This window comes from Balaenoptera physalus (assembly GCF_965194825.1).
Source record: "Balaenoptera physalus genome assembly, chromosome: 6".
Taxonomy (NCBI): Eukaryota; Metazoa; Chordata; class Mammalia; order Artiodactyla; family Balaenopteridae; genus Balaenoptera; species Balaenoptera physalus.
In genome coordinates, this window is record NC_138885.1 from 96,495,187 (window position 1) to 96,507,192 (window position 12,006).

At 34.3% G+C, this 12,006-nt stretch overlaps 1 protein-coding gene across 9 annotated transcripts in view; it reads left to right on the plus strand.

Annotated features, from left to right (window-relative positions):
* Positions 1-12,006, plus strand: part of ZDBF2 (zinc finger DBF-type containing 2) — a 31,400-nt gene that overhangs the window by 6,922 nt on the left and 12,472 nt on the right. For all 9 annotated transcript variants that reach the window (XM_082466867.1, XM_082466869.1, XM_082466865.1 and 6 more), the window contains 2 exons: positions 1,054-1,158; positions 6,229-6,356. In XM_082466867.1, the coding sequence (XP_082322993.1) occupies positions 1,099-1,158; positions 6,229-6,356 (188 nt within the window). In that variant the 5' untranslated portion in view covers positions 1,054-1,098. The remainder of the gene's footprint in view (positions 1-1,053; positions 1,159-6,228; positions 6,357-12,006) is intronic.

The window sequence follows — 12,006 nt, forward strand, 5'->3', positions numbered from 1 at the left end:
TCTTTATTTGTAGAGAAATCTTATTGCACTAGTTGGAAAAAAATTCTTCATATTCGTTTTGTTTATGTAATTGTCAGAAGAGAAATGTCTTTTGTTTCAGAGGCTATATTAGTTGCTATTTTGTTTTTTAGCAACTTTGTTGGATAAATTACTTTAAAATCTGCCTCTGTGGATTAAGCAGAAAATAAATGTAGTATCTACTCTCATGCTAGAGAATAAGATGTTATATATGACACTGAGAGTTCACATAATCTGGGATTTTGTGTAGAAACATAATGGGAAAATTAATAAGCTTTGTTATAGTAAATATACTAAGTAACAACTATACTATAGTAACAACTTAGAAATAGTAATTTGTCTTTATAAATTGAGTACTGTATTCAATACTGAATCACTTTCTGATAACTCTTAACAACTTAGAAAATCAATAAAAAATGTAGTCATCTAGGCTTCAAATACTGGCAACACACTACTCTTTTAGAAGATGCATAGGTCTCAGAGAAAGACAAATACTGTATGATATCATATATATCCACGTATATGTGGAATCTAAAAAATAAACTAGTGAATATAACAGAAAACAAACAGACTCACAGATAAAGAGAACAAACTAGTGGTTACCGGGGGGAGAGGGAAGAGAAGAGGGGCAAGATAAGGGTAGGGAATTAAGACGTACAAACTACTATGTATAAAATAGATAAGCTACATGGATATATGGTACAACACAGGGAATATGGCCAATATTTTATAATAACTATAAATGGAATATACCCTTTAAAAATTGTGAATTGTACTATGTTGTACACCTGAAACTTACATTGTGCCTCAACTATTCCTCAATTAAAAAAGAAAAGAAGATTCAGAGGTCTCATTTTATTCCAGGCTCATTGATTGGTTCAGTAGCTCATGGTAGCCTTGTCTGTTTTCACAATTATTAGAAATATGAGTGGGTAGGACCCAAGAATGAATTTCTGGTCTCTGATATTATCATAGCTATTTTCCTCATGGTAGTAAGGAATTTACTGTGCTTTTGCCATTTTTGTTTTTTTCCAGTTTGAGTATTCCAGGACAATAGCCATCTGACTTTGGTTATTCAATATGCAGAACAGACAAGGATATTGCAGCTATTGCTGTGTGCACTATAATAACCTGGAACAGGTGAGAAGATCCTATTACTATGGTTATACCACAAAGGACCTAGTCGTAACTTTCCCTTCTTTTACGTTTGATTAAATTCATTTATTCCTTCATTGAACAGACCATATTGAGAATCTACTAATGGGCAGATACTGTTTAAGTTTCTAGGGATATGGCCATGAACAAAATCAGTTTCCTTTATTCATGAAGCTTATACTTGAGTGCAGTAAGACAGAAAGTAAGTAGTCATATAAATTTAGTACATAGTATGTCAGATTGTGATAAATGTTATGAGGAAAATAAAATAGGGAAGAGTGTGCGATTTTAGGTAGAGTGGCCAGGTAAGGTTAAGGAAGTGACATTTGAGTTGAGATTTGAATGAAATGCGGGGCCCAGGCTTGCTTATATCTGGGGGAAGAATTTCTGGGTAGAGGGACAGGAGAGCAAGGATAGAGACCCTGAGGCAGAAGAGTGGTTAGCATGCTAACTAAAAGCCGGGAGGCCAATGTGGCTGCAGTGGAGGTCAGGTGGGGGGGTGGATGTTAAGTGACAGGTGAAGAATTCAGAGCATTAGATTTTGTAAGTCATTGTAAGACAAGGTAAGGACTTTGAATTTTATGCTTTGATGCACAAAAGTTTTAAATTTTGCTATAGTTGAATTTGTCTTCTATTGTTACTTGTGTTTTTGGTGTCATAAAAATTGCCTAATCCAAGTTCATGAAGATTGATTCCTATGTTTTCCTGTAAGAGTTTTATAGTTTAGCTCTTACTTTTAGGTCTTTGATTCACTTTGAGTTAATTTTTGTGTGTGATATAATTTAATTATATCCTAAAAGCCCTGTCTTTTAAAAATACAGCCACATTAGTGGTTAGAACTTCAACATAAGAAGTTGGCGGAAGTGGGAGGGGTGGACGCAGTTCAGTCTATAGCATTTACACTGATTGAGTTTTGGATGTTAAACTAATTTTTCATTCCTGGGATAAATTCCACTTGGTCATGGTGTATAATTCCTTTTATATGTTGCTGGATTTGGCTTGCTAGCATTTTGTTGCAGATTTTTGCATATATATCCATAAGGTATATTGTCTGTAGCTTTTTTTTTTTTTTTTTTTTTGGCTGTGTTGGGTCTTCATTGCTGCGCGTGGGCTTTCTCTAGTTGGGGCGAGCGGGGGCTACTCTTCATTGCGATGCTCAAGCTTCTCATTGTGGTGGCTTCTCTTGTTGCAGAGCACGGGCTTTAGGTGCGTGGGCTTCAGTAGTTGTGACATGCGGGCTCAGTAGTTGTGGCATGTGGGCTCAGTAGCTGTGGTGTGAGGGCTTAGTTCCTCTGCAGCATGTGGGATCTTCCTGGACCAGGGATTGAACCCGTGCCACCTGCATTGGCAGGCGGATTCTTAACCACTGCGCCACCAGGGAAGTCCTCGTCTGTAGCTTTTTTTCTCTGTGATGTGTTTGGTTTTGGTATCAGGATAGTACTGGCTTCATAGAATGAGTTGAGTAGTGTTCCTTTCTCTTCTTTTTGTTGGAAGAGTTTGTGAAACATCAAGTATGGAGATTTTGAAATAAGTATTGATGGTAATAGTAGCTGCAGCTTTCTGACCAGGACTGTTAACTTAGAAGATTCTCAAGTTTTTCTTCAGCTGTGGAATTGTCTCATAGGTGAAGCAATCATATAATGAAGCTTCTGCTAGTTCTAAACTGTTTGATCTTTGATGATATCTAAGACAAGTTTATAACATATAAAAATTCTGCTGTTTAGTAGCATTTGTTTTGTTTAATGATCTAATAGTAAACACTTAAATTCATACTAGGAAGAGTTTTTATTATTGTGATTTCTACATCTCTGCCTTTTTAAAAAAGAAATAATTTTTAATGCTGGTTATAAACATGAGGAGGCAGATAATAAATCTCAAGTTCTCTTCAATATTTCTCTCATGATTGAGAAATTATTATATCATCACTTGAATGGAAGATTATTTGTTGAACTTTTGATAATGATAAAACATGTTTATGCTTTAACCACAAGTTCTAGTCAATAAGCATTCAATATAATTTTTTTGCTTAAGGTTTAGAATAATAATTTTTAGACATTTGGATACTCCTGTACTAAACTGACATTTAAAAAGATTCTGTTGATGACAGCTGAGGCAATTTGTACTAACTATAAAAGCTTGAAAAAAAATATACACACACACATATATATGTATATATATAATTCAAAACTTTGGTGAACTACTAAGGCAGTGAAGACATATGGGGCCCAGATCTAGCTGAATATTGAACAGAATATTCAACAGAAGTAATGGAAGCCAAAGGAAAGAAAAGAACTACCAACTTAGAATTCTATACTCAGTAAATAAGGTGAAATAAAATATTTTCAGGAAACAAAAATTAAGGGAATTTATCACCAGCAGACACTTACTAAAGGAAATACTAAAAAGAGTTTTTCAGGTAGAGGGAAAATGATTCCAGTTGGAAGCTCAGAGATACAGGAAGGAACGAAGAGCAATGGAAAGGTAAATAGGTGGGCAATGTAAATGAATAATATCTTGTGAGATTAACAACAGTGGCATATAAATTGGAAGGGGAGTAAATTGAGCTAATACCTAAGGACCTTGCATTGTTCAAGAAGAGAGTGGGGACTTCCCTGGTGGTCCAGTGGTTAAGACTCGGCACTTCCAATGCTTCCAATGCAGGGGGTGCAGGTTGATCCCTGGTCAGTAGAACAAAGATTCCACAAGATCCCACATGCCGTGCGGCATGGCCAAATAAAAAAAAAAGAGAGAAGGAGAGTAAAAGTAACAAGTACTTTTGATCGGTCAGGGTTGCATGTTGTAATCTGTTACCACTAATAGACTAGGAAAAAGTCTATACAAAATATAGATCTTTATAGTCTATATAAAATTGGAATAATAAAAAATAGTCCACAAGAAAATAAGAAAGCAGAGAAATAGGGACACTGTGTAGGCAAGAATAGAATAATAAGACAGATTTAAAAATAAAAACAAGAATTAACTACAAATATATCAGTAATAAATTAAGTGAAAATAGACTTGATGCTTGAATTAAACTATGTTCAATATTTTATCAGAGGTCCTAGTCAGGGAAATAAAGAAAGAAAAAGAAAGGAAAATGATAAAGATTAGAGAAGAAGAAATAAAACTGTTACTATTTGTATACAGTGTGATTGTGCACAAAGAAAATCCTAAAGATATTTAGATGAACTATTAGAATTGATAAGAGATTTTAAAAAACGTTTGGGCCAACATAAAAATAAATTGTCTTTTTAGAGTAAATATATATATGTATAACAATCACTTTGCTGTACACATAAAACTGACATAATATTGTAAGTTAACTATACTTCAATAAAACATAGTTAGAAAAAAAGAATAAAAAAATTGTCTTTCTATATATAAACACCACATAGAAGATGAGATTTGAAGAAGATATTTACAACAGCATGAAAAATCATCAACTTTTAAGGAATACGTATAAAAAATACGTATAAGATTTTTATACAGAAAACTAAACATTGAGAGAAATTTAAGAAAAATTTAAAAATTAAATAATTGGTATGATATACCATGTTCATGGATTGGAAAAATCAATGTTCTGAACATGTCAGTTCTGCCCAAACCTATATATTGAGTCAATGAAATTCTATTAAAAATTTCCAGCAGTTTTTTTTTTAAATAAAAAGTAAGCCAATTCTAAAAATATATATGGACATGCAAAAGACCAACAAGACTCAGGGTAATCTTAAAGAAGAACAAAGTCAGAGGGCTTACTGTCCCAGATATAGAAACCTATTATTATGTCATAATCATTAAGACAATGGTGCAAAGTTAGAAAGACCATGGAAATAAATCAGAAAGTCCAGAAACAGATGTATATGTGTATATTTGATTTGTGACAAAGATGGCACTAAAGAGCAGTGAGGAGTAGGCTTTCTTCAATAAATGATACTGGATCAATTGTTTATCCATAGGGCAAAAAAAATGCAATTTTATTGCTAACTCATCCTGGTTACAAAAATCAATTCCATGTAGATTGTAGATGTGAGTATTGTAGGTAAAACAATAAAGTTTCTAGAAACAGATATGAGAAAATCTTCATGACTTCGAGGTGAGGAGAGATTTCTTAAACCGGTCACCAAAAGTACTGGCAAAGAAAAAAATTGGTAAATTGGACTGCAATGAAGTTAAGAAACAATGGAAGACAATTAAGAAAGTGAAAAGGTACCCTGGGAAAGATGCCAGATTTACTTTGTGTGTGTGTGTGGGGGGGGGGGGCACCAATAAAACTTTATTTATGAATGAACACACACACACACACACACACACACACGCACACACATACACAAAAGAAAGTGAAAAGGCAAGCCACAGAGAGGAAGATGATACAGATCTTCCTCAACTTATGATGGGATTACATCCTGATTATAATTTGAAAATATCTTAGGTTGAAAATGCATTTAACACACCTAACCTACTGAATATCAGAGCTTACCTAGCCTACCCTAAAAGTACTCAGAACACTTCATCAGCCTACAATTGGGCAAAATCATTTATGCAAAGCCTATTTTATAATAATTGAGTAGCTCATGTAATTTATTGAATACTGTACAGAAAGTGAAAAACAGAATGGTTTTAAGTGTATGGGTTGTTTACCCTCCTGATAGTGTGACTGATCTTCCTCTTCCTCTGAGTCCCCTCCCATGGGCACAGGTCCAACCTAATCGCTTGCTTTTCTTCCCTTCCTAACCATCCTATGTGTGTATCTTTCTTCCAGCCTTGGTTGTACAGGAGTCCTTTTACCCATTTCCAGTTAGTTTTCAGTAAGAATTGTTCCACATGTAGATGTATTTTTGATATGTTCGTGAGGAGAAGTGAGCTCCACATCCTCTAATATTCTGCATTGATTTGAGCTCCCCTTATGGTTTTCAGATGCATATTTTAGAATTGCTTTATAGAAAGGGTATATTAATTTATACTTCTACTAGGTGTATAATGAATTTATATTGTGACACTCTCACTACTAATGAGTATTACCCATTTAAAAATATTCATTTTCTTTTTACTTTATAGCATATATCCAGTGATCAGCACAGATACTTGACCACACAGAGTAGACAATGGATGGGTACCACTAGTTTGATGGAACGTTTCTTGCAGGATGTACTGAGGCACCACCCATATCATTATCAAGAAAGCAGGTAAAGTAACTGAGTGGAATAATATTAGCACAAAGTTAGTTATATGTTACAGTAAATGTTTGTGTTAATTGTTCTAATACTTCCTAAAGTGAACCTTCGAATCAAGGAATATAACATGAAATTTTATCTAGTAACTTACCTTTGCAATTATTTAAAATTTTTTCCTAGCTTAGGTAAGAAATTTCACTCTAAAAGTTATGGACTACACTATGCTTTTTCTAAAGAAAAGTCTTAGGCCGATAAATAATTATATATCATTAAGGTGTTTTATAAGGATGTCACAGGATTAAACAGGGTAAAAAGGTGGGAGCAAACATAACTTTTACAAGATTAGTAACCAAAAAGTTGGTGACAGTAGCCAAGTAAAGGTGGTTAAGGTAAAAACTAAGTTAATTCCACATTAGTGGAACTATTTGCTATTTTGTCAAATAGAATTGGCTCTTTCTATAATTTGTCAGTATCTTGATAGCTTACTCTCGTATTAATTTATTTTGGTTTTAATAAAAATAAATATTTTGATAACACTTAAAAAAGTTAAATGTCCTATGTTAAAGAAGAACTTTGGTAGAAAATCAGATTCTGTACTGTGGTGAGTTTGCAGCTACAGCTATATAAGATAAGGCAAAATAGATCATTAGCACATCTGTGCAGAATTAGTTGAGTTCAGCACTAGCAGCAGAAAAAAGGATAAACTTCTTGAACGCTTTGCAAGTCACCAACCTAGAACTTAGTAAATAGTGAAAAAGTTTTAATGGGGAAAAGTCAGGAAAAAAAATATGTGGTTTTCATAGAGAATGGACTTGAGGACGTGGGGAGGGGGAATGGTAAGCTGGGACGAAGTGAGAGAGTGGCATGGACATATATACATTACCAAATGTAAAATAGATAGCTAGTGGGAAGCAGCTGCATAGCACAGGGAGATCAACTCAGTGTTTTGTGACCCCCTAGAGAGGTGGGATAGGGAGGGTGGGAGGGAGACGCAAGAGGGAGGGGATATGGGGATATATGTATACATATAGCTGATTCACTTCATTATACAGCAGAAACTAACACAACATTGTAAAGCAATTATACTCCAATAAAGATGTTAAAAAAAAATTATGTGGTTTCTTAGCTGGTGGAAAGATGGAATTAGCCTATCTTGGGGTCACTATAAATTACCAGTTTATAGTGTATATAAACAATGCTTCAACAAACATATTTGTACATGCAACGTTTTCTGTGGAGTAGATTCCTAGAATTTGAACTTTTGGGCTAAAGTTTATGGACACTAAAAAATATTTTTTATTTTTTAACTTTTCATTTTGGAATAATTTCAGGCTTACACAAATTTAGCTGCAAAACTGGTACAAGGAATTCTTGTGTAACTTTTACCTAGCTTCCCCAAATGTTAAATCTAAAATAACCACAGTACAGTGATCAAATCCATGAAATTACATTGATACCATACTATTTACAGACCTGATTCAGATTTTGTCAGTAGTGTTACTAATGTCCTTTTTTTGGACCAAGATTCCGTCCAGGACCACAGTTGTCACAGTTCCTTACTTTCCCTTAATCTCGAGTAGTTCCTCAGTCTGTCTTTGCTTTCAAGACCTTGACACTTTTTAAAAGAGTACTGGCCAGTTATTTTGTAGGATATTCCTAAATTTGGGTATGCCTGATGTCTTTTCATTTTGTTGATGGTCTCCTTTACTGTGCAAAAGCTTTTAAGTTTAATTAGGTCCCATTTGTTAATTTTTGCTTTTGCTTCTATTGCTCTAGGAGATGGATCCAAAAAAATATTGCTGCGTTTTATGTCAAAGAGTGTTCTGCCTATGTTTTCCCTAGGAGTTTTATATTATCTAGTCTTACATTTAGGTTTTTAATCCATTTTGAGTTTATCTTTGTATACGGTGTTATAGAATGTTCTAATTTCATTCTTTTACATGTAGCTGTTCAGTTTTCCCAGCACCACTTACTGAAGAGACTATCTTTTCTCCATTGTATATTCTTTCCTCCTTTGTCATAGATTAATTTACCATTAGTGCGTGGGTTTATTTCTTTTTATTTATTTATTTATTTAGCTGTGACGGGTTGTAGTTGCAGCACACGGGCTCTTTCGTTGCAGTTCGTGGGCTTCTCTCTTGTTGTGGCACATGGGCTCCAGAGCACGCGGGCTCAGTGGTTGTGGTGTGCAGGCCTAGTTGCCCCGTGGCATGTGGGATCTTAGTTCCCCAACCAGGGATCAAACCCACGTCCCCTTCATTGGAAGGCAGATTCTTAACCACTGGACCACCAGGGAAGTCTGCATGGGTTTATTTCTGAGCCCTCTGTCCTGTGCCATTGATCTATGTGTCTGTTTTTGTGCCAGTACCATCCTGCTTTGATTACTGTAGCTTGGCAGTATAGTCTGAAGTCAGGGAGTGTGATTCCTCTAGCTCTGTTCTTCTTTCTCAAGATTGTTTTGGCTATTCAGGGTCTTTTGTGTTTCCATACAACTTTTAAAATTATTTGTTCTGGTTCTGTGAAGAATGCCATTGATATTTTGATAGGGATTGCAGCAAATCTGTAGGTTGTCTTGGGTAGTATGGTCATTTTAACAATATTGATTCTTCCAGGAACACAGTGTATCTTTCCATCTGTTTGTGCCATCTTCAGTTTCTTTCATCAGTGTCTTATAGTTTTCTGAGTACAGGTTTTTTGCCTCCTTAGGTGTATTCCTTGGTATTTCATTCTTTTTGATGTGATAGTAAATGGGATTGTTTCCTTAATTTCTCTTTCTGAGAGTTCATTGTTAGTGTATAGAAATGCAACAGATTTCTGTATATTAAGTTTGTATCCTGCAACTTTATCAAATTCTTTGATGAGCTCTTGTAGCTTTTTTTGGTGGCATCTTTAGTATTTTCTATGTATAGTATCATGTCATCTGCAAACAGTGACAGTTTTACTTCTTCCTTTCCATTTTGGATTTCTTTTATTTCTTTTTCTTCTCTTGTTGCTGTGACCAAGACTTCTAAAACTATGTTGAATAAAAATGGTGAGCGTGGGCATCCTTGTCTTGTTCCTGATCTTGGAGGAAATGCTTTCAACTTTTCCCTGTTAAGCATGTTGTTAGCTTTGGTTTGTCACATATAGCCTTTATTAAGTTGAGGTATGTTCCCTTTATGCCCACTTTCTGGAGAGATTTTATCATAAATGGATGTTGAATTTTGTCGAAAGCTTTTTCTGCATCTATTGAGATGATCATATGGTTTTTATTCTTCAATTTGTTAATATGGTGTATCACATTGATTGATTTGAGTATATTGAAGAATCCTTGCATCCCTGGGATAAATCCCACTTGTTCATGGTGTATGATCGTTTTAATGTGTTGCTGGATTCTGTTTGCTAGTATTTTGTTGAGGATTTTTGCATCTATATTCATCAGTGATATTGGTCTGTAATTTTCTTTTTTTGTAGTATCTTTGTCTGGTTTTGGTATCAGGGTGATGGTGGCCTCAGATTGATTCAGAAGTTTTCCATCCTAACCTTACACCTAAAGGAACTAGAGAAAGAAGAACAAACAAAACCCAAAGTTAGTAGAAGGAAAGAAATGATACAGATCAGAGCAGAAATAAATGAAATAGGGACTTCCTTGGTGGCGCAGTGGTTAAGACTCCACCTGCCAGTGCAGGGGACATGGGTTTGATCCCTGGTCCGGGAAGATCCCACGTGCCATAGAGCAACTAAGCCCGTGTGCCACTACTACTGAGCCTGAGCTCTAGAGCCCACGAGCCACAACTACTGAGGCCACGCACTGCAATTACTGAAGCCCGCATGCTCTAGGGCCCGCGTGCCACAACTAATGAGCCCGCGTGCTGCAACTACTGAAGCCTGTGTGCCTAGAGCCTGTGCTCTGCAACAAGAGAAGCCACCATAATGAGAAGCCCACACACCGCAACGAAGAGTAACCCCCACTTGCCGCAACTAGAGAAAGCCCGTGCGCAGGAATGAAAACCCAACGCAGCCAAAAAAAAAAAAAAATTTAAGAAAGTGATATAATAAAAAAAATGAAATAGAGACTTAGAAAAAAAAGAAAAGATCAATGAAACTAAAAGCTGGCTCTTTGAAAAGATAAACGAAATTGATAAGCCTTTAGCCAGACACATCAAGAAAAAAAGGGAAAGGGCCCAAATCAATAAAATCAGAAATGAAAAAAGAGAAGTTATAACCAACACCACAGAAATACAAAGGATCATAAGAGACTACTGTGAACAGCTATATGCCAATAAAATGGACAACCTAGAAGAAATGGTCAAATTCTAGAAATGTATCAATACAATCTCCCAAGACTAAACCAGGAAGAAATAGAAAATATGACCAGACCAATTACCAGTAATGAAATTGAATCAGTAATTTAAAAACTCTCAACAGACAAAAGTCCAGGACCAGACAGCTTCACAGGTGAATTCTACCAAACATTTAGAGAAGAAAATTTTAATTCTTGATAGACATTTCCTGGAAGGCTATACCAATTTATATATAATTTATTGCATAAATTGTATATATATGTATATACACGAGTAGTATATGACAGTGCTCATTTCCTGTCACTCTTGCCAACATTGGGATTATCAACCTCTTTCTTTCTCCCTAAAATAATAGGCCAAAAAGTGTCTCTTAATTAACCTTTATTTATTTATGAGTAAAGTAGAATTTCTCTTTCTATATAGTTATTAGAAATATATTTATCCTATGGATTGTTTTTTCATATACTTTGCTTATTTTTCCATTGAATTGTTTGTATATTTTAGGTTTGTATGCAATATTTATGAATAATAGTTCTTTGTATTTTAAATGTTATTTATATTTTAAATATCAGAATCTGTCATGTGTTTATCAACTGTATATGTTATTTTTTACCATATAGAAAGAAACATTTTGACACAATCTAAGGAGAATTTTTCTTTATGGCTTCTTTCATGTCTTTTTCTTAATTCCATTGTCTCTTCTTTTAAATATTTTTAATCTTCTTGGAATTTATTTTTATAAGTGTTATGTAGCAGTACTTATTTTTTAAATAAATATATACTAATTATCTCCACTGATATAAAACATCACCTGTAACATAAAATTCTTGTGTTTGTGTGTGTGTATCTACATCTACTTCTATATCTATATATTGGATTTTGAATACCATTTTCTTTCCTTGAATGTTTTTAATCCCATGCCAATACCACATTACTTAATTATGTTTATAAGCTTTCTAAATTATACAGTTCATCTTTAAAAAATTTCATCTCTCTTCCCCCCCTTGTCTAGACATTGTTGGTTTTTGTATTATTTTAGACTTCTTGAAAATCAGCTCTTGCTTTATTTTTGTTTCCTATTTATTGGTCTTTCTTTTTCTTAATTTATATCTTCAAGTTTCCTGAGGTAGGGGGATTTGGTTATTTTTCTGTCTTTTTGAATTAGGTGCTCATTTAATTAATTTCTGTTTACTAATTCTTATTTTAATGGGAAATTTAAAAGTGTGAAGTTTTCATTTTGATCACGTCTCATAGATTTAATATATAGTTATTTATTTTGTTTGTAGATAGTTTAAAAATTTTTCCTTTTTAGCATAAGAGTTATATAAAAGAGTGGTTTTTAACCTTTAATGGTTACACTTTTGGAGGGCTTTTTTTGT